The 23,467-nt window shown below is 39.2% G+C and overlaps 1 protein-coding gene across 2 annotated transcripts in view; it reads left to right on the top strand.

Moving 5' to 3' along the window:
* The window catches only part of TMEM131L (transmembrane 131 like), a 63,680-nt gene that overhangs the window by 472 nt on the left and 39,741 nt on the right, over positions 1-23,467 (top strand). For both annotated transcript variants that reach the window (XM_048509125.1, XM_048509124.1), the window contains exons 2-3: positions 703-773; positions 8,288-8,331. In XM_048509125.1, the coding sequence (XP_048365082.1) occupies positions 703-773; positions 8,288-8,331 (115 nt within the window). The remainder of the gene's footprint in view (positions 1-702; positions 774-8,287; positions 8,332-23,467) is intronic.

Below are 23,467 nucleotides of genomic sequence, written 5' to 3'. Positions count from 1 at the left end.
CACTCGCCTTGTTATTTTATTTCAGTTGGTTTAATATAAAGCAGTTGCAGGTCTGGGACAGATCTGTGAAATGGACAGCGCGGGGAAGGGGGAGGCTGGGCGAGCACACGGCGTTACACAATGCTCGTGGTTCCTTCCATTCCTCCCCTCTCTCTGCCTTCGTGCTGTTCTCTCCCGTGAGAAACATGCTGCACGGTCTCACGTTGCTGAGAAAGGGAAAGGAGGCACTTTTAGGGGAGGCCTGTGGTTGGAGTCAGCCGCCCTGTTCTGAGCTGCAACAAATTGGCTCTTGTTAGGCCAGGTTTGCCTTCCTCCTGCCACATGCAGCCACTGCAGTTTGTAATATGGAAGCTTCTTCCAGTGGAGAAGCAAACCAAAACAAAGCCTTATGCATACAAAGGAAGTTACAAAGATTTAACAGTGGGGTGGCTGTAAGTAAAAGCATCACCTTTAATTGGAAACATTAGAGAGGTCCTGTTGAATCAGACCAGTGGTCTGTCTAGTCCAGCGTACTGTTTCCAACCAGTTACCTTGGAGGACCAACAAACAGGGTTTACAAGCCAAGGCCTTTCCATGTTGATCATCAGAGGTTTGCTTCCTCAGTATGTGGAGCTCTATTCTGCCTGTTCACCCTTTGCCCTCAGTTGAAATAGCAGTTTGGGTAATGAGTGAGTGTTGTGTTTTTCCCTTTCTCGCACATAGTCATTGACCCCATTCCCAATGTGGTGGAGTTATGGCAAGCTGAGGAAGGAGACCTCCTGATGCCTGCTCAGGTAAGGAAATCTCGAGGGGGGGGGGTATGCTTAAGATATTGAGCAGGGAAAGCTGCTGTTTTGTGGTTAGCAAACAAACCTCCCGCTCTCCCCCTCCCAAAGGCAGCCAAATCTGTGTATTTTCTGCAGTGAACAACCATGTTCTTAGTTGTGTCAGGGAGGCTTCAAGCTCAGGATGGTTTCAGTGGATTTTTTTTTAAATAAGGGAACAGAGCAGTATTTCTACATCACCTTCTATGTTCAGAAGCAGACATAGTTATCAGGAGTTCTCTAAATAGGAAATGATAACAAGTAGAATATAATTCTTATGGTTGGGGAAATTTTAAAGTCTTGTTTCACTTGGCTTTACATTTGTAGGGCAAGCCCATTTAGCTTACTGGAGAGGTGTTTTTGCAAAAGAGAACCTACATTGCAACCCTAAGCATTGAGAGCAGACCTCATTGAATTTTGTGGATCATTTTTTAAATGTGCATAACCTCAGTATGTTCTGGGGTTTTTTTAAAAAAAATTAACATATGATGCAGTGTAATTTTATTTATTGGTTTGTTTATATTGTAAAATTGCAACATTTCCCCTAAATATCCTTGGAAAAGGTGGAAAAATATGCGTCAACTGAATTTACTGGTATTTTGTAGGCTGCCAGTAATTACAGTATATATGGAGGAACTAGTAAATATTGTATTTTTCAAAGGGAAGATGACTTTGAATGCAAGGCTATACTTTTGCCCCTAAAAATATTACTGAAAAATACTATTGGACATAGTTGAAAATTTTGTGCAAGTATAAGATAACTCTTCTTTTTATGGCACTTCATGGGGGGGGGGAATCTAATCTTGCATTTGAGTGAATTCAGTAGTATATATTTAGGATGTATATATAACTGTACTGAGGATTAATTTAAATATTTTTTCAAATCGCAAGTGGTGGTAGAGTGGGGTAATAGAGCTTAAACATGTATTTCTTTTATCTCTTGCTTAGGCTTAGCACTATTAGATGCATAAAGTATTTTCTTCTAAGGAAGCATGTACAGGACTGTGTGCAAATATTTTCTGATCAGAATTTGGATAATTGATATACAAATGGGAAAAATGTGAGACTCTCTTCCTGTGAACTGTAGAAGACATTGATTGAATTACTCTATTTGTATATTTAATATATCTGGATATATTATAGTAGTACTAAAACCGTGTTTTGCATAGATATTAAATCTACTGAAGTCATGCAAAGAATATTTTTGAGAGCATGTTGTTGAACTTTTGAAATAAGATTTTCAGTGGCTAAGCACAGTTTCTCAGGTATTCTTCTCTGTGCAAAATGCATGGTGGGAGGAAGTGGTAAATAACAGTTGCATATTTTTGTAGATTTTACTGTGTGCATGATTTCTGCAGGCTGCAGAAATGAACTTTTATTGAAACAGAATTTAAATTGCCTGATAAAGAGTTTTATTAGCTTCTAGTGTGCAATGCACACAAGACTGATCTAAGCTTCTAGCTTGATGAGAATCCAGTACTTATTTCTTTAGAATCTTGAGTCTAAGGACTTACCTAAAACACAGCAATGATACCTTTTTTCCTTCTCCACTATAAATATAGTAGTTCCCTTTTCTATCCCATACTCTTTCTACCTTAGGACCTCTTCTAAACTGTTCAAAATCTTACTTCTTCTTTGTCTTCAGTGGCATGCCTTCTTTCACTATGACATTATTATTATTAATAATTAATGATGATGATGATAGGTTTTGTATACCGCCCTCCCCCGAAGGGCTCAGGGCGGTAAACAACATGTTAATATAGTAGATAGAGCACATTTAAAAACAATACAAAATACATATAGTATATGGCTCTAATAAAGTTAAATAATTTAAAACCCCTATTTAAACAGCGTTCCAATATGTAGCATCTCACGTCCAATGGCTAAAACCCTCTCCGGGGGGAAGAGGTCGGTCTCTCAAATGTTCTAGGACCATCAGAGGGGACCATCAAAAAAGGGGGGGAGGGGCTGCATCAGCGGCTGGTCCCTCCCAAAGCCCGGTGGAACAGTTCGGTCTTATAGGCCCTGTGGAACTCGCCAAGGTCCCGCAGGGCCTGGACAGCTGATGGAAGGGAGTTCCACCAGGCAGGGACATTGTTAAGTATCATGATTTTCTACTTATTTGGGGGGCAGGGAAGACATATTAGTGTGAGATTAGAGCCAGCGTTCTTCTGGTAACTGTAATTGTTTCTGATTTGTTAAAATATATCAATTAATTTGTCATAGGTCATCATACTGCTGGGCAAACAACTGAGGAACAATAGAAGTCTATAGAATTTACATTTTTCTTTGTATTCCAATATTGTTTTCCAGAAATGTATATTAAGAAGGAAAGTTCATGAATTTTCGTCCTTGTACAGAGACATCAGAAATTTTTGTTTGGCTTGTATATAAGTCTGGTCTCAGAGTATTAACAAAATACCTTGATTAGTTAAAAAGGGAATGAATTGTTAACTTTTTGTTTATGAAAGGTTTTTTCCAGAATTTTAATTTAAGAACTGATGGAGCTTCAAGCATTGGATTATTTTGGAATACCAACAAAAAGTTAGAGAATCTTTCCATGTTATTTAGGGATGTGTGTGTGTATAGTACCATCAAATCACGTTGACTTCTGATGACCTAATAGGGTTTTCAAGGCACAAGACTAGGGAAAGACTATTGATGACTAGGGAAAAACAAATAGCTAAGTTAGGTATACATGCTAGAATGCAAGGGAGACTGAGGCAACTTACATAACTTCTTTGCCAAAAGAAATGCTACAACAGCTGCACAAATAACTCACAAAAGGTGCTGTGGTCATCAGAGCAGGCTCTCTAGGCCTGAGCAGCATCAGGAAACTGGAAGTCAAGTTGGCTGGACTGACAAGGGTGAGAAGATGCTGACAAGGGGGCAGAACCTGGATGGGTGAGTAGCACATTTAAAAGGAGTCAGCAAGCAGATGGGGGTAGTGGGCACAGAGATGACGCCAGCAGATGCTGGGAAGCCTTCTCCTGGCTGGGACAGCAAAGAAAAAACTTGGATCCGTGAAGTGGCTCTTAGCTGTCGGATGTTCGATGGGAGGCAGCTACAGCATGAAAAGCCTTGGGAAGGCCAAAGAAGACTGCACAAGTCACTGAAGGGGGCAGGGTTCCCCCTGAGACAGCGAGGCAGGCACAGGCAGCTCTGAGGACTTGGATTAGATCTCAGAAGGCAGGGATGAGAAGGCCTGGGAGGGGACCACAGTGGAAAGTCCAAGGAGTGAAGCCCAGGTTTAAAGGGCTATCTGCCAGTCTGAGGACACATCACATTTGTGGTAAGTGGATGCTTGTCCTTGATTCAGAACTGGAGAGTCCTGTCAGGAAGGAAAGCTGAGTTGTTGTTTTTTTAAAAAAGAGACAGAAGAAGAAGAGGGGAGAATCCTCAAAATGTCAGCACTACAACCAAGGGACCCTTCTGTAGCTATATCAGTTGTGGATCTTACACATTTTGGAGAGTGCTTAGCTGCAGCTCAAGGAAAACTCATACAGTAGATAAGGAATAGGCAGCAGACAGCATAGGATTGCTGCATCCAGAAAATTGCCAGTGCAGTGCATCAGGTCATCCTGGGTGTGGCCCCATGAGGTATGTCTGGCAGTTGGCTTGTTCAGGATCCCTAAGATGGCACACTAGGATACTGTGGAAACTTATCCTTGGGGATTCAAATGGACATCCATAACCATGGGCTGGCCCAGTCAGCAGTGCGTGGTGATGCTATGCTGGGTGCCAGTAGCTTGCTTTCTACATTAGTTCTGTGTTGGTCTTTTGCAGCTCAATCTTTAAGAAATAACTTTTGTAAAAGTTTGCCTTATTTGGTTGCCTACATATGATCTTTCTGGGCACTTGCATGTGGTTGTTCTTCAAGTAAGTATTAAGGTACTTCTAGCAATGGGTGAGGGTCAGCCTTCAAATGAGGATTTCTCTGGCAACATTTAGGAAGCTTTGTATATCAGTCTTTTCTGTACAGGCTTTGGGAGATTTATTTTGGATTGTAGAGCTTGGTGGCATCCATAGTTTCTTAGAGCTTATAAATTTAAAAAAATCTTTTGCAAATTGCTTTACAGAAGATTAATGAATAGTTTATGGACACAAACTCTGAACTTTTCCATATGTACCCTTTCCATCTCTGTGTGTTTATGTGCACACATATATGCGTTTACATGTGTGTATGTGTTGGGGTTGTTATATTTGTTTCATGTCTCTGCTAACTTTTTGGACTTGCCCTGGGTATTTTACCTACCCTTCCCCATCTGACTATCTCAGTCAGCAACTGGGTTGTGTTTAAAGACAATAATTGTCATGCACAAGAGAGCGTGAAAGTAGCCACAAATAGCTGCTTTTGCTTTGAACTTTCCTTTGTGGACTCATTGCCTAATTTGTTTTTAAATCCTTTACAGTGGTGATATTTTGTGGGCATTAATTAGATAAAACAAGAAAGTGGTAAAGGTATTAAGAATTATTTTATCCCAATTTTTAATAGAGTTCCTTTTTTATTTTACCATGGATATTTCCCATGGTACTTGGATTAAGACTGAGATGAAATGGACATACAACTGTAAATGTAAATATTTATTAAGTGATATAGCCACATGCCTTAATAGTATAATATAAAACAGTATTAACAAAACATACAAGAAGATAAAACAACAATCAATTCCACAGACAAAAACAGTTTTGACATGTCTATTTTTGAAGATTGGCATGTACAAACTTTTTCTTAATTTAATTAAGTACATAAAAGATTAATTGCTGAGTTTATGTCTGCCAAAACAAAACAGATACATCTGACACCAAAGATTTTGTAATAACTTGGGCCAGCCTAGACTGAGTGCTATCATATAATGGACAATAGAAAAAATAATGGGCTTCTAATAAGGATAATTTCTTCTGTATCTGTCTTGAATGTAAGCTGAGGACATTGTCTGAAAACAGGAACTTGTAAATGTTCTTAGCGATGTGTCCATGAGCTCAGATAAATACTTTGAGAATTTTTAAACTGGCTAAAAGCATTTTGAAAACTTTGAATTTTGAGCAAACCAAATGTTCTGATGTGTTTCGTTATCATTTACTCATTTATGAATTTTATTGTAGTTCCAGATTTTAATGGTCTTGAGGAAAGGTAAATCATAAAGTTGTAGAATAGAAGCCAAGACCTTGAACCAATAGTTTTTCTTCAAGTTAAAGTGATGTCCATATGAGGCCAACAGTGTATTAGGAGCAATAACCAATTTGAAGTAAAATCACAGGAGCTCTAAATGAGCCTTCATGGAATGAGCCTTCATGTCCATTGATGCAGTGGGTTTCAACTGGACTAACTCTGTACAGTATTGCATTGTTAATCTTCATGCATTAATTCAAATCCAAGTCTCATTCAATAAACCATATTACAGATTAATTTAGAGCAGAGTCAAAATAGTGCTTCATTCTACTAACCTTTCCATAGTAAAAATATTCAGCAAGTAGCAAACAGAATACCTGGCCAGCTCTACTGGGAAGTCTGGATGTCTTGTGGGAGGAACACTTCTTTGTGAGTCATATAGGGATCTTGTTGGGGTCATCTGAGATGCTGCAGTTGGGGAGATCGTAATTCACTGGTCTAATTGGGTAGATGCTGAGCTCTCCTAAATTATCTGGGCTGCTTCAGTCATCCTTGCAACTCGTACTATCTGAGCCAATTCAAATGGGCAGGAAGAATGGATTCTCTCAGTTTTGGGCTGTTCAGTGGAGCTAGCTTAGACATTTTTATTGCTATGGCAACAACAAAATATCTCATCTGCACTTAGGATGTGATGATGGCTGCAGGTTGGACTGTGGGTCATATGGTATGCTTTAGAGGACCACCTGCAGGCAATTTGTTGTGTACCCTTACCTTATATGTGTGTTAGGAAATGCAGTTTAATCTTATCCCTTCCTGATAGAAAATGTCTTGCCTTCTTGCTGTTGAGGCTGAAGCAAAGCATATCTTTGAAAGATAATTTCCAAGTTCAAGTATACTTTATGTACCTCAGTTACAGAATTTTGAGCTAGGATTCCCCAGAGGGCTCTTTTGTGAATTAGTCATGTACCTGACAGTAAGGTCCTTCAGGGATATCACTTTCATTGGTCCTTAGTCCTTGAATAGAATGTCATCTTTAATCTTCTGTATGAAGGCATGATTTTATAGACTCACCTACAGGTCCTCAAGCTGCTAAAAATTCTGCTGATACATGAACTGTTTTTCTTGTCTTGTTTGGCTGGCTAATGCATTTTAGTTCTACCATTTCATTGTACATTAGTAACAATTTCTTTTTGGATTACTATAACTTCATAATAGGTATGGCATGCACAATTTATAAGTGCTTTTCCCCTATATCTTAAGTATTTAGTAGTGTCATCTTCACATGTTATGATCACTTTGGATCAACCAGTGGTAGTTGGGAAATGGAATAATTTCAAACATAGATGAAGTCTGAAGCTGCATCCTTGGCCAAACAACCTCAATTCCTATTGCAAGTAGACAGTCCAGAGCAGTTGAAAAGGCTCCCACACCTACTGAAAGAAACCCTACACATCCTCAAATGAATGTTTTACTTAGATGTGGTCATCAGGAAGCCCTGCTTGACCTGGGTTATTTAATAACCTCATTGGATGTATGTATGAGTTTACTGCTGTGTGAATGTTTGAATGCCATTTCTCACTTTTCTTTTAAAGACGTTTGTGTCTTGGAGCTTGTGACAATACTGAAGATACATAAGAATTAGCAGGAGAATTATAATCGTTTTAAATTTACATATCTTTTTGAAACAAGCATATGTAAAGAGAATCTAAGGTTGATTGCGTGGTGTATGTTCTCAGATGCAAGTGAGACTCTTGAAAGTATGTTTGAAAGTATGTTTCTGTAGATAAATAGGAATAATTTGTTGACCAAGTGCTTATGTCAAAACTCTTTATTCCAGTGGAAAACTACAAATGTGTGTCATCCCAGCTGTTCAAATTGCACATTGCTAGCTGATTCTATTAACAATAATAACCCTTCCTGTTAGGAAAAGATACCTTTTTCCATCATCTGTTTGGACCACTCTTAGGTAGTTACTTAAGGAAGCTGAGAGGATACATGGGTTCCGTATCTTTGAGACTTAGATCAGAAGGATAACTCCCTTTGATATTTATGCTTGTATTCTGTATAGGTATATGCACATAATTTAAAATAAATCAAATAAAATGTTGTTTAGAATCTTTGGCTATGCTACTGTGGCAGAATTTATCAAGTAGATTCCAAGTATTTACTCAGCAACTGTGCTTAGTGAAATTGCTTTATAAATTGTTATGTTTTACTGGTAATCAAGTCTGCATCAAATATCTTACAGCCTTGCGGTCCCTTTGAACATAGTGTTTCAGAATAATGTCAATGCTATTGCTGATGTCAAATGGATTTTGGAAACCTGTTTTTGTAGATGGCAGTCATTCATGATTTGTTCTCTGTTCATTAGGCTGAATCAGAGGAAGATGTGGAAGAACATCCACAAGAGCAAAGGTAAAGATGGTTGAGATGAAAAGAAACATCTTAAATAATAAAATAAAAATCACCTTTGTATCAGTGAAATTAGTTTGGATATTTTTAAATAGCTTAACTTATACTTTTTAATTAAACAACAAAGCATTAGTAACTACCAACTAATTGTCACAGTCTTTGTTTTAATTGTTTTCTTTGTATCATTTGACCTGTTCTTTCCGTGTATTAAATCGTTATACAATGTTTTTTGTGAGAAAAGCATTTTATAGATCAAAATCAGTGTTTGACATTCGTATTGAATGACTGAGTAGAAACTTGAATTCGAATTCATTAGGTCAAATCTAGCACCATGATACACTGACCCTCTGAATGTTTATATTAAAATACCTGGTCCTCTGTAAATACAGTAGTGTTTTTTCTCACTGGAAAAATGTAATACTCTGGCATATAGATCTTAAGATTAATGTTTAAAGCACATGGTAATTGCAGTTTGCCTGGGAAAAGCAGAATTTTGTTTTGGAAAATGCTTTGAGTTGTGTATTGTTTCATTAACTTTTTAATAAAAATGTCACTGTGAAGGACAGCTAACTCCAGATATGTTATGCTGGTCTGGTAATCTTGATTAACAGCAGGTTCAGATGGAACTCTATAGTTGACCTGAGTGAATGGCAGTTGAGGGTGTCAGTAAGGAAGATGTGGAAAGGAGAGTGAAGGACCAAAAAGGATCCTGAAATAAGACAATTAAATTGGTAGTCTTTCCCTGAGGGAAACAGCTCCTATAAAAGGGGTGGGTGTAATCTCTATCAATTATTAAAGACGAAAAATTGGAAACTTCCACAAATTTTAGAAATTTTATGTCAAACAAACTACTTCCGGTTTATCCAAGGAATGACAGCCATGTGATCTCTCTTGACAGTTATAAATGCTTGTCTATAGAACAAAACAGCTACATTTCTGTGACAAACTATCTATTGTGTATGTGAAGTTTCCCTCACTCCTGTTTGCCTTTTCATCTGTTCAGTTTAAACCTGAAACCTTCATGCTGGTCTGACTTGAGTAGTTCCCTGTTAAAGTGAAATAAAACAGTTTATGGGTTGTGAGTTCATATCAGCTTTCATCTGCCATATTCAGACATATATAATTGAAACTCATTTAGTGCTCTTGGGCCAGTCAGAGTGAAGTCTGTCACACATTGCGTTGTATTGTTTTATTTATTTAGCAAGCTTTGCATATTGCCTTTCTACCCTTACAAGGGCCATTAAGGTGTGTAACAAATTAAAACCTACATAATAAAAATCAAATTTTAAAATAATTAAAACCAACTAAAAAAAAATCAAAACAGAACTAAAGTAGGTACCAAAATGTAAAAAACCTGTCTTTGGTAAGGAAGTAGGGATCACTGAAGGAATGCCAAGCCAAATTAAAAGCTGCCACCTGTGCTGGCTGGGTGGGGCTGGTGCACTGCCGCAGCAACGCACAGTACTAAGGCGGCTGAATGCTGGGGCTGTGCTGACAACAGTTTAGCAAGTAATAATTCAACATAAACAAAGTTCTTGGGACAGTCTAGAGCAGTGTCAATCAAGGAATGTATACAGCAACCAGGAGAAGCCAAGAGTCAAGCCAGTCTGTAGTCAGTCAGGGTCTGGAGACAACAGGGACGTGCAGGCCAGGTCAGGAAGAATACACATTGCAGCTACAACTGCATTTCCTGGCAAAGTATATGTATTCCTCAGAGCTACTTGCCTGGGACTGCTTCTGCAAAGGCTTGTGGTAACGCTTAGTCGGTAGTCTTGCTGAGCGGCATCTCTCCTTTAAGGAAGTCTCAATGTCCATCTGCAACGCTGATTTCCATCTGGAAACCCAGATCTACTGGTATCTTCTGTTCCATTATATGGAACAGTACTCTTTGGCTAGATTCCAGTCCAGTAGAGACCAACAAGATGGGGTGGGGGGGTATGAGCTTTCAAGAGTTTACCTCCATTTGTCTCATACTATTTTCATGCTGTTTGACTTGTATTCTTAGTGTTTACTGTATTCTGCACCTTGATTCTTAGTACATTTGATCTGCCTTCCTTATCTGTAGACTGAAAGAACATCATCTGTCTAATTTTATATCTGGTGGTTGAATAGGTAACATGTTTCATAGATTAATGTAGGATTAAGACAGATAGGGTCTATTTTTGGCCATCTCTTCCATCTCCATAGACTGGCTTTAATTAAGTCTTTTTCGAAACCTTCCTTCTAGATGGAGCTTTAATCGTTTCTTCCCAAACTGCTTATCAGTCTTGAATGGATGATAAGGATGTGTTAGGAAACCATGAGTAGAAAGGTGTCTTTGGTGGTTTCATTTGTTTAATGTTTGTGGTCAAACAATAATATAGATGCAAATAATTAACCCCATATCAGTGCTACTTGAAGTGCTGAAATTACATGAACAGTTGCTTCAAGTAATTCACTGCATGGGAGATTACCTGAAACTAAGCCAATTAAATATTGATACTTAACTCTTCTTCTACCATCATATATAATGCCAAAGCAGGGACAGCAGCCTGTTATGCACTAGTGGTCTGCCTTGCTGTGAGTGTACATTTCCTTTGGAACAGATTCTTGGGTGCACACATTTCCACCCCTCTTGGGTCCACAGAACCACTGTGAGGCTGATCAACTTCCAAACCTATTTAAATGTGATTTTTCCATGCTCTTTGCTGATCTTTTGTGTGTACTAAGCTCGCTGTGACTGTACTTGCCCCTCCTACCTAACAACAGTTCCTCCCACGCTCAGCTAGGAGAGTGGCCTGAAGAGTGTTCGTCTTTCTTTCTTTCTTTCTTTCTTTCTTTCTTTCTTTCTTTCTTTCTTTCTTTCTTTCTTTCTTTCTTTCTTTCTTTCTTTCTTTCTTTCTTTCTTTCTTTCTTTCTTTCTTTCTTTCTTTCTTTCTTTCTTTCTTTCTTTCTAAAAACAAGTAGCAGGCAGCAAGACAAGCAATGAGAGCTGGCGTAGTGTAGTGGTTAACAGCAGTGGATTCTAATCTGGAGACCTGGGTTTGTTTCCCCAAGTGGCAGACACTTATCTGATGAATCAAATGTGTTTCTGCACTCCTACATTTCTGCTGGCTGACCCTGGGCTAGTCACAGTTCTTTGGACTCTCTCAGCCCCACCTACCTCACAGTCTGTTGTGGAAAGGGAAAGGAATTTGTAAGGCACCTTGAGTCTCCTTACAGGAGAGAAAGGTGGGATATAAATCCAAACTCCTCCTCCTCTTCTTCTTGTTCTTGTTCTTTTTCTTCAGTGGGTAAGGGAAATAGCGGCAGGTTCGGCTGGGGAAGCTTTGCAGTGGGAGAATCTCCGATTAGCACCGAAAACTGGGAGAAAAACAAAGAAATTCATTTATGAATCAGCTCCAATGTTTTAAGAAGTAACAGTAATAGAGTGAAAAAATATAGATTTTTATGGCTAGTTGGAAAAGGAGAAATTCCTTCCCAAAGAGATCTCTTACACAGGTTTGTGTGTTGTGCCAAGATAGTTTCAGTCTGATGCTGCAACAGGGAGGTATCTCCAACTAATGTGACAGTGGCATCTGGAAATACTTTACTTCGGAGTTCCATTTTACTGGGTTTGATTCCCTGCTCTGCCACTTCAGCTGTGGAAGCTTAGCTGGTGAACTAGATTAGCTTGTGCATTGCAGCACATGCCAGCTGGGTGACCTTGGGCTAGTCACAGTTCTTCAGAGCTCTCTCAGCCTCACCTACTTCACAGGGTGTTTGTTGAGGGGGAAAGGGAAAGGATTTTGTAAGCTCCTTTGAGTCTCCTATAGGAGAGAAAGGGAGATATAAATCCAACTCCTCCTCCTCCTCCTTCTAACAATTCTTTGTGACTCACTGTCTAGCATTACTAGCAATTGTCCTGAATGTAACCAATCTTGTAGGATTCTGTTACAGAAAAAGTGGGCTGTGGTAGAGCATTGGCTAAGTGTGGACATCAACCCCACATCCACAGTTAAAAGGATCAGATAGCTGGTAATGGGAAAGATTTACTTGAGACTCAGAACTGAGGTCTGAGTAGACAGTACTGACTTTGATGGACCATGGATCTGATTATTTATTTATTTACTTGTTTACGTTTATACCCTGCCATATCTCAGTGACTCAAGGCGGCTTACAATATTTATTTATTATTTTTTAAATTTATAGACCGCCCTCCTCCAAAGGGCTCAGGGCGGCGAACAACATAAAATACAATAATTAAATATAATAAAACGTTATTAAAAGCCAAACAATACAAATTGTACAGTTTAAAACCAGATAATGCAGATGACGACAAAACTCCACTCCCCCAACCTGACCCCACCAGAGGCCTGGATGATAGACTCACTCTCAACCTACCTGGCCAAATGCCTGGTGAAACAGGTCCATTTTATAGGCTCTGCAGAAACTCGACAAGTCCCGCAGGGCTCTGGTCTGTTTAGGGTGCCTGTTCTACCAGAGCAGGGCCAGGACTGTAAAGGCCCTGGCCCTAATGGAGGCCAACTGGATGTGTTTTGGCCCAAGGACCTCTAACAGGTACTCCTCCAAGGATTGGAGGGTCCTAACAGGGCAATATGGGGAGACGTGGTCCCTCAAGTATGCAGGCCCAAGGCCGCTTATAGCCTTAAAGGTTAAAACCAGCACCTTGAACATGATCCAGAACTCGATGGGCAGCCAGTGGAGGTGGTATAGGACCGGAGTAATCCAGTCCCGACTAGATGTCCCTGTAAGGAGTCTGGTTGCCACATGTTGAACAAGTTTTAGCTTCTGGATCACAGTCAACGAACAGTGAGTTACAATAGTCAAGCCTGGAGATGACTGTTGCATGGATGACTGTGGCTAAGTCAGTATAAGTGGCATTATGTGTACACTATATCAGATGCAACTCTGCGTTTAGGGATATGGCCTGCGTTGTCCTAATGAACTGTACATTTTTGAGCTTTTTGAATTTTGACTTGTACTATAGCATTGGAACTGACTACCACTGTCTTCATACTCTTTCAAATTTCAGGACATGCAAAGAGGGAAACGGCTGCTTGTTTAAAAAATAGTTCTATGCAGTGTACACTCCTGCTAATTAGGTAGAAAGAAAGAAGAAAGTCAGAGAATATGTCAGAGAATTTTTGGTACAGCTGGAAAGCTAGATTTGTGGTCTGCATTGTATCTTACCTGCTTTAACACTAACAAACTTTTATTTATGTACTTCATTTATACGTCACCTTTTTCCCCAATAAGGGCTCACTGCAGTTTGTATCATTTTCATGTTCTCCACTTTACTCTCACAACATTTTATCCTGTGAGGTGGGTTAGGCTGAGAGTATATGACTAGACCCAGTTCACCCAGCAATCTTCCATGGCACTGGGGATTTGAATTTGGGCTTTCCAGATCCTAGTCTGATGTCCTAACCATACCGCCTTTCCTTTTCCTTCAGAAAAGGAAGGAAGTGTCCATTTGACTCTTGAAAAACCAACTGGTAGTGATCATGGGTCCATAAGGGCAAAAGCAATATTGTAGGCTGCAGAGAGAAAGGAAGCTGTGACATTTTGCATAGCATGCAACAAAAATTCCAGAGTTCCTTAGATGAAATAGTCACAAATACTTCAGGAAGGGAAACCAAAAGGTTGTTTAGAGGAAAAATTAATAAAAAGCTTGACATATTCTTTAAGCCTACACTGATTACAGACAGTTTTCTGTAACATCAAGACAGTGAAATTTTAAACCTTCTGGTGATGCCTCATGTAAATGCCTTTAATTCATTTGTAAGCTTGATATTTAAGAGCATTCTAGGAGTTATATGACCAACATATAATCATTCTTAATTAGATTTCATATTTTGGAAGACTTCAATAAGTTATTTAGAGCCTGGGAGATTTCAATTTATAGACCTTGAGTTTATACAAGATGTCTGAAAAATGTTGTGGTCTCATGCTCTCAGTTGAGATTCTGACATCCTGCTATTTATTACTTTGGCGTTCTGGGAATTAGATGTCCCTAAAGAATAATGATAGTGATTAATATGACAGCAGTACATTCAACTTGCATTTCTGTACCTTCATGCATATTAAATATGTCTTTCTATTAAGATTGCTCAATTGCAAGACTCAAAAATAGTCTTACAGCACAGAGAAACAGCATGTAAAATCGCAAGGAAACCTATCAGAACCATTCATCTAATGTCAAATTCAGTTATTTGTTAAACATTGCTTTTCCATGCTCAGCATGTTAGCTGTCAGACAAAATCAGTCTAGCAGCCCAGTCCTATTGGGGCGGGCAAATGAGCCAATGGAGGTGGTGTGGGGCTACACTGGCATGCTTGCCTCTATCAGTATAAGGGGCATCCCTGCCAATGGAGAAGGCAAAGGCACTGATAGCCGGGCATCCCTCAGTCCACAATGGCAAAACCAAGAAGTGGCCACCACCCTGGAGGAACACTTATGTCTGATTGGATGCTGGTGCAGGGGTGTGTGCTGAGGCATTCTTGGGGGTGGAGTCAATATTAGTCAGCTTCTACCAGGAAACATGGTAGCCTGGGCCATGGCCTTGGGTTGTGTAAGTCCATTTAGCCCTATGGAGGGCAGAACCCTCTTCACCAACACCACTATTTCAAACATACTTGGGCCCCTTTAATACTTCTCCACAGTACCTGTGTTACTGTGGGAAATGTAAGTTGGGTTTGAATTTCCTAGATTGTAAAAACTGAGGAGATAGAGAACAGTTCTCCCCCCCTCAACCCCCACCCCTGGTCTGGAGTTTCTGAAGTGACTGCATCCTTTAGTTGTCTGTATCAGTTCATTTAGAGGAAGACTCATTTAGAGGAAGACTCACATTTTGAATTGAGCTAGATTGAAGGGTAAGAAAAAACAGCTCATTCATTTAGGAACTTGGATAGGCAAAAAGGTTTTCTGATTTTTTTGTTCAATGAACAGTAAAAGGCTTTAGTGTGTTTTCCTTACTGTACACCTTAGATGTGTACTTCAGTTTACCCATAATTTGGATCTCATGAGAATGTGGCTGAACTGCACATTGAGATATGGTTTCTTGGGATTGGCACATAGCCAGGGAAGCAGCCAAATAGCTCCTGGACTCATGTGGCCACCTGTTGTCCTTCTGTTCTTTGTAAAGCTTACCTACCTGTGCTGCAAGGTAGGTGCCTCTTTTTATCTTTTTGGTATCTCCTCTGTTTAGTTAAGTAGGTTTCTGACTCATAGAAGCAATTCTGCTAGGATTGTTGAACCAAACATAAGTTTTCCCCATAGACTGTTGGTTGATTTGTTGAACAAGCAGGGATTTTCTGGAAGAGATTGTGTAAGGAACTATAATGTCTGGTCTGCATCCATGGTCAGTCTTGGGAGCAGGAATAGTGGGCGGTGCAGAAGAAACCTCGTGACTTAAATTGATGGTACGTTGGGTACAGTGAATGAATCCACACATCAGTAAATATTATGTTATTAGATACTTGCTGATCTTTCAGTATCTCAGCTGATGAAGCTCTCAGTGGCTCGTAACTTGGTAGACTTTGGCAATTGAACATAAGAACATAAGAACAAGCCAGCTGGATCAGACCAAAGTCCATCTAGTCCAGCTCTCTGCTACTCACAGTGGCCCACCAGGTGCCTTTGGGAGCTCACATGCAGGATGTGAACGCAATGGCCTTCTGCGGCTGTTGCTCCCGATCACCTGGTCTGCTAAGGCATTTGCAATCTCAGATCAAGGAGGATCAAGATTGGTAGCCATAAATCGACTTCTTCTCCATAAATCTGTCCAAGCCCCTTTTAAAGCTATCCAGGTTAGTGGCCATCACCACCTCCTGTTGCAGCATATTCCAAACACCAATCACACGTTGCATGAAGAAGTGTTTCCTTTTATTAGTCCTAATTCTTCCCCCCAGCATTTTCAATGTATGCCCCCTGGTTCTAGTATTGTGAGAAAGAGAGAAAAATTTCTCTCTGTCAACATTTTCTACCCCATGCATAATTTTATAGACTTCAATCATATCCCCCCTCAGCCGCCTCCTCTCCAAACTAAAGAGTCCCAAACGCTGCAGCCTCTCCTCATAGGGAAGGTGCTCCAGTCCCTCAATCATCCTTGTTGCCCTTCTCTGCACTTTTTCTATCTCCTCAATATCCTTTTTGAGATGCGGCGACCAGAACTGGACACAGTACTCCAAGTGCGGTCGCACCACTGCTTTATATAAGGGCATGACAATCTTTGCAGTTTTATTCTCAATTCCTTTCCTAATGATCCCCAGCATAGAGTTTGCCTTTTTTTACAGCTGCCATGCATTGAGTTGACATTCCTATGGAACTATCAACTAAGACTAAGTCTTACATTGCATAATATCTGTATTGTGAATAGTGGCATTATGCTAATTTCTTCCTACTCAATCTTGTAAATAAAACGTTATAATGGTGATTTAGAATTTTTAAAAAGAATTATATCAAAAAGTAAACTGCATAAAGAACTCAACTGAATAGCCCCAACATTCCCACGCTGGAGAAAACAAGGTAACATCATTATTATATTTTGGTTCTTGACATTTATCTGTAATTCGTAACACAGTATCTTTGTAATTTCTGTTTAAATGTAGTACTTTAATCACAGTTAGAGCTAGATGGAACTCTGAATTTCCGTTCAGATGAACTTGTACTGTTTGTGGTCAGAAGGCCTTCCCCTGAAATTTAAAATGTATATGTTCACAAAGAAAACTTGTTATGTTTTGTGTGTCAAAATGCAAGTAAAACCCATACGAACTGGTTAATGCATTAATGAGGTCCAATCTGCCATACTGGATCTGAGATTGAAGCTGTTGAGAGCACACAAATTCTGTTATCTTTGGGAGGAGAGAATGATAGTTCTATTATCCCGAGACAACAAAATCTTGAGATGTGTTTGGGTATAATATAGGCAACAAAGGGGGAAGTATGGTTGCAACAGGAAGCTATAAACAACAGATAGGAAAAAACCCCACCCACACAGTAGGCTACTTCATCAACATCCTCACATTGGAGAATCTCCAACTTCTGCACACGTACCCTGCAGTGTTGCTCATTTGAACTTACTGGGCTTAACTGTTCTCCTGCAGCTTTTTGTGCATTTCAGTTCATTCAGTTCATGTGGTCTGTATGCTGTTATATTGCTTTTGCTTTCTGTTGTGCCTTTGTTTTGGATTCATGTGTTTCCTCTGATTCCTACATACATGTTGACGCAGTAGCCTATTGTGTCAGTGGTTTTTTCTTATCTGTTGTTTATAGCTGGGTATAAGACAGGTAAGCAGTGGTTTGTCATTACAAGAGCACTCTTGACCTCATTCTCCCTTCCTCACCTAACATGTGGCAAACCATACTTTGTAGAGTTATAGCTATTCTCCAAACCACAGGAGGAAAAAGAACGGGTAATAATTTGTGGTTTAGATGTAACAGCAAGTTATATGTTACTGCAAAAGTGGAAGGGGAGCACCATGCTAGGATGAAGAGGAGGAAGCTTTAGAGGCTTGTGATGTTCAGATCTCGTTCCAGTAACAACAAACCATATATTCTTTTTTTATACTATGTAAACCTTGCCAGTGTGAAAGACTAAGTGGTGGTTGGTTTTGCTCTCACACACTTTGTGGCATATTTGATTTGGATGGTTGTAGCATAGAAAGGCCTCTCCGTCCAGTGTAAAGATTGAGATTTCTTCTGGAAGATTTTCTCATAGTGAAGTATGCCCTGATCTGCAGATATTTAACATTGCAAACTGAGACTGCTTTGACCCAAGGGAAACTTTCTCTTTCAAAACCTTTAAAAAACGGAAGTGAATTTTATGTCCCTCCAAACAGAGATGTCTATGAAAGTGTGCACAAATCCTCTGTGGGAGAGAATCTCTGTGTCGACAACATGACTTCCTCCACTCCTGGCTGACGAGGAGCACAAGTGGGAGGAGCAACAGCTGCCCCTTTCACCCCCTTGTGACCATCTGGATGGCCCAGTGAGATCTGGACAGCAGAGGGTTGCCCCCAGTGGTCCAGCTGAATGAAAAATGGGTGGGCTCAGAGTGGCATATTCTTTCAGAGGAGCATGGTCCATTTGGGTTGCAGGAACTTCAAAACCATTGGCAAAACAGTGTTAGGGTTGGGAGCGGCAGCAGCCACAAGTAGAAGAATTTGGATTTATATTCCACCTTTCTCTCCTGTAAGGAGACTTTCCCTTCCTCTCCCCACGACAGACACCTTCCTCTCCCCACAACAGCGAGAAAGAGAAATTGGCCTGCTTTTGTAAGAGGTCCTGATAGTCTGTTGAAAGATTTCTCCAGAATACATTGTTTGTAATTTTGAGGACCTGTGTTCCTGGAAAGTAGTGATAGAATGGCAGAAGCTGAAGGGCCTCTACTTAACCAACTCCTTGACCCGTGTCTTACATGCTTTGTTGCTGTTATCTGCTTTTCTTTGTTGCCTCTTTGATTTCCGCTGTACCATTTTCCAGTTTTAGGCCCTTGCTTGTTAGCCAGACGATTGCTTCCAGATACTTTATACTACTTCTTTCAGAGTTGAAGATATTAGTTTTAAAGTGCATTGTTGCTGCCTGTGGTTGCAGACTTCCGGTGTTGCTCATGGTGTCTCTGCTTAAAGTTGCTTAACAGTTGCATGATACATGTTTTGATTAGAATAATCCCACCTCAGCTTCTTGGAGGAATTTTAAAACAAAATTTGGAAGAAGGCACGATTTCACAATGTTGAAATTAGGCTGCTTTCATATTTCACTTTCACCATCACTCCCTATATACCCAGTGACATCACTCCCTATATACAATGTTTATGCAAAATTATAGAATGCACGTAAGATCTGGGATATTGCTCCTCATAATCATTAGAAGAGGTAGAAAACCGTTTTTGCAGCACTGCTTCAAACTGCTGCTGGAGAGTTGAATGTAACTGCAAATGGAGCGGTCATTCTTCAGCTTATTCAAGAGCTTCATCTTTTTGTGTGGGCTAGGTCTTAAAGGGAATTCATTCGTTAGATATGGCTTTGGGAGATTGGTGAGAAAATGAGAGACTTCCTTTGGGTACGCTATTTCCTTATCTACATTCTTTTCATTTCTGTCTCTTCATTTTTAAAAGTTGTAATTATGCATGGAAAAAGTGGAGAATAAAAAACCCAGCCCCCCCGTTTGCAATCTGTACCACATTTGTCTTAAACAAAAGCTTCTTTCTTCCTAGCAATAATTAGTTTAAATCAAATTCAGCTTTTCAAAAGTTCACTAATAGTTTATACATAATCCAACAGGACTCCGAAGTTTCATAAGTGAAAAAATTAACCATTAATTTTTCAGAAGTTGCTGATTTACAAGAAGCTTAAAATCCTGTAGATTTTGCAACCGCACAGGCTTGGATAGTCTTGTTTGAGCTTTTCAGTACTTAATATAACTCAGCCTTACAACAACGGGTAGAATTTAAAATGAACTCTTGAGAACATGCCAATTCTGCATGCTTATGAAATTAAAACAAGGTTCTAGCTGTTGTAGTGGCAATGGTATTGTTAATTTTTTCTTAGTTTGCCTTTACAGCTATTTGCCGAAAACTTTTAACCCTGGTATAGATTCAGCACATATATAAAAAATTATCCTTGCCTATTTATAACACCAGCAGTTTCATATATATTAAAAAAAAAATCCAAGGCGTTTTGTTCCATAGCAGCCTTATAGTTCTTGTTAAGCGCAAATGATCTCTATTTTATATCTTTTTCTAATGCTGTACTGACAAACACATTACATCTAAATGGAGCTTCCTTTAAAGCCCTTTATGGCCCGGCTTCTTTACTAGCCTCAAGCAGGGTCAGTCCTGTTTACTTGCTGTTTTATCATAAAGTTGGTAAAAATGATGGTATATTCAGTTATGTTTAAAGTCACTACTTGAATTTGTGAAACTGATTTTAAATTTATCAAAATGGCCGAAAAAAAGTGTAGAATAGACACATTATTTTTAAATGCCCATTTTGTCTTATGTGGTTTTGAATGTCTCAGCATTTAGGAAGAACTGGAGTCCTGGCCTCAGTTACACAGATTTACCTTGTACCTCTTTGCCAACATTTTCATGTTATCTCTAGAAGTGACTTCAAAATTCAACACTAGAGCTAAATTCCTTAGATGTTCACATAACTTCTAAGAAGACTGCATTATTTATTTATTTATTTTTACCCCGCCGTTCCCCTCAGGGCGGCGACAACATGTTAAAAACAAATACAAAAACAAACTGTTGTGAGCCGCCCTACGACCCAGGGTGGGGTAGGGCAGGGTAAAAAAGTATATATAAATCATAATATTTATTCATTTTATTCATGCTATTTATAGTCTTGTCTTTCTCACAGGGACTCAAAATAAATTACACATAGTGAATCAATACAGACAACAAATGGGACATTGATTAACCAATGCATTAGGATTTTAGAAGTCTGGAACTGCCAGAAAGAACTGAAGTATAGCATAAGCATTAACATGACACATTAAGCGGTGCAAAATTACATAATAGAAGTCTACTTATGATAAGCTATACATAGCAGTATACACCACAGTCTATAATCATTTATGCAAGTAAGTTTGTGAACTATTTTGTGCAGTGCATAGGGGTAGGGGCAGTGCTGTAAATAAGAGGGACCAAGGACATTAAGGACTCTGTGTGTGATAACCATTATCTTAAACTGAGCTCAGTAACAAATATACAATCATTTGGAGCACCGGCAGAATAGGAGTGATATGCATGCTTTGTTTGGTTCACATTAATAGCCAAACTGCAGAAATCAGTTGGAGTTTCTGAGTTGATTTTGAGGAGAGATTAACATACAATATATGACAGTAGCCTAGTCTTGATATTACTGTGGCATGGATCCAAGTGGACAGATCAGCCGTATCAAGATAAGGGGCCAATTCTAAGGGCTAGGCTAAGTTGATATAAACTTTTTTTTTGCATCTAAATATAAACAATATATAGGACTGATGTTCGCAAAAGTTTGTTATCCAAGCACATATAGGGAAATGGATCAGACTGTTGCTTTAAAGTGTCAGAGACAGACTGGAAGAACTACCTTCTGTAGGCCATTTCTTGTAACTTGGTCCAGGAACATCTAAAGCATCCATCTAGATAACTGTTTTACTTTTTTAAAAAAGTTTAACAGCAAAGTTCTCAAAGGTGAGGGAAGTTTTTTCAGTATGAACTTTTGACATATCTGTCTGTCAGTGGAGCACAAAACCACATTGGAGCAAAATAGTAGGGCCTTTATTTTTAGAAAGAAGCACAACTACGCAGTGAACCCACTGAAGCGAATTCAGTTGTAGATTACCATCCTCAGAATCTGTTCCATGTGCAGTTTGTATGTGGAACGTGGTTTCTGTAATTTAATGTATGGGAACTGAAAAGGATAATTCTGTGGAAAGCCAAAGCATTCTGTAACACATCCTGTATTTGACATCTTTCCTGTTGTGATTACAACTAGATCCAAGTTCCAGGTTCAGTTTCTAGATATATTCTTTGCTGTAGATGACTGGGTTTTTTTTACCTGAAAAATAAAACTTCTGAGAACTTGGCAAGACTGGCTTTCCTCCTGGTACCGATAAAAATAAGTTGACAAGTACACAGCTTCTTCTGTTTTTAAAAAATGATGTTGACATTTTGGAAAGCACTAGACCTCTTACATTAGAGAATATATTCGAGGACATTCTATTTAAAAATGTCTCTTTTTTTCCTAAGTGATCTTTTTGGGTGGTTCAAGAAAATATTGCTAGGGAATTTCTTCTGTGTCGTGGAGATCCCACAAGCACCATCCTGTCCTCCATATTGTTTAAAGTCAACTTGAAATAGCCAGAAGAGGTTCTATTGATTTGGAGTAAGCTTCATTGGTACCAACTCAGTTTTTCTTTTTCCTTAAGTTGGGTGAGATAACAGATGTCTTGAGCTAGTAATGGGCTGGATTCAGAGCAGATGGATGGAGGCTCAAATGTAGTCTTTGGTACACCGTGGATTTGCCAACTAAGGTTGATGTGCAAACTATAGCTCTGTGACTTGGCCACAGTTGCCCATGTTCTGATCATGTGTAATTTAGATTACTGTAGAGTACTCTAAATGTTGCTGCCTTTCAAACTTCAGCAGCAGCTTGGAATACAGGGCATGTTTTCCATTTGGTGTACTACATTTTCTGTCCCGAGTCTGTGTCAATCGAGAAAATACTTTTCTCGGGGGGGGGGGGGGAATGAGAGGTTTGGGGTTGAACAAGATAAGTGCAAGGTAGCGAGGGAGATGGGATGCCCCCTTCCTTGCAAATTCTCATGACTCCCCCTCTTTCTTTTACATGAATGTAAACTACTTCTTGTTACCTGTTTTTTTAAACATACCATTTCTCTGTATATGTAAAATGTTCTTGTTGATAGTAAGCTAAAATGTTGAGTTTGAGTCATGTTCTCATACTGTTGCAATGTCAGTTAATAGATGAAGTGATCTTTCAATGTAATGTCTTACCTGCATCTCTGCAAATATTAATTTAGTTCCAGAGTTTTGCTCCTGAGCTTGATACAAATCTGTTTCTTGTTCTTTAGAAATAATCAAAGATTATCTTCATGTTTAGAAGCATTTGCTGAAATTTCAAAAATCTTCAGAACAGATCGAGATCTTTCCTTAACTTCTCACATGAGTCTGTTGTAATAAGGATTCATTGTTATTGCTGGTTGTCCAAAGAGTCATAAATTAGTTCATCACAGTAGATCCTTTTGCTTTGGGAGCGTAGGTTGTATTTTAAATCCCAAGATACAGATGCTGTGTCACATCAGAAATTTCAAGGGTTAAGATTTTTGTTGTCGTTCAGGTCTGGGAACACCGATGTAGTTCAAGAAACTGCACAAATCCATGAAGAAATAGATTTTTGCTTTAAGGCCTTTTGCTAAAATACACTGTTAGACCTGTTTTTGAAGTTTTGACCCCAGGTTTCCCAGAGGAATTAGTATATTTGTGCTCTTCCTAAAGTGGGGTTGTTTGATGCGAATAGTTTTTTAAATCACCTAGTTAATTTTGGTGCTTGTCTGTACTGTTGTAAGCACTTTTAAATTAGAGGTTCTTTCATCATTCATACATAGTCTGAGTTCTTGTAAATGGGGAATGCTATTACTATGGAATTT

The sequence above is a fragment of the Sphaerodactylus townsendi genome, linkage group LG10, assembly GCF_021028975.2.
Source record: "Sphaerodactylus townsendi isolate TG3544 linkage group LG10, MPM_Stown_v2.3, whole genome shotgun sequence".
NCBI classification, from domain to species: domain Eukaryota; kingdom Metazoa; phylum Chordata; class Lepidosauria; order Squamata; family Sphaerodactylidae; genus Sphaerodactylus; species Sphaerodactylus townsendi.
This window is presented reverse-complemented; position numbering and strand designations above follow the sequence as displayed.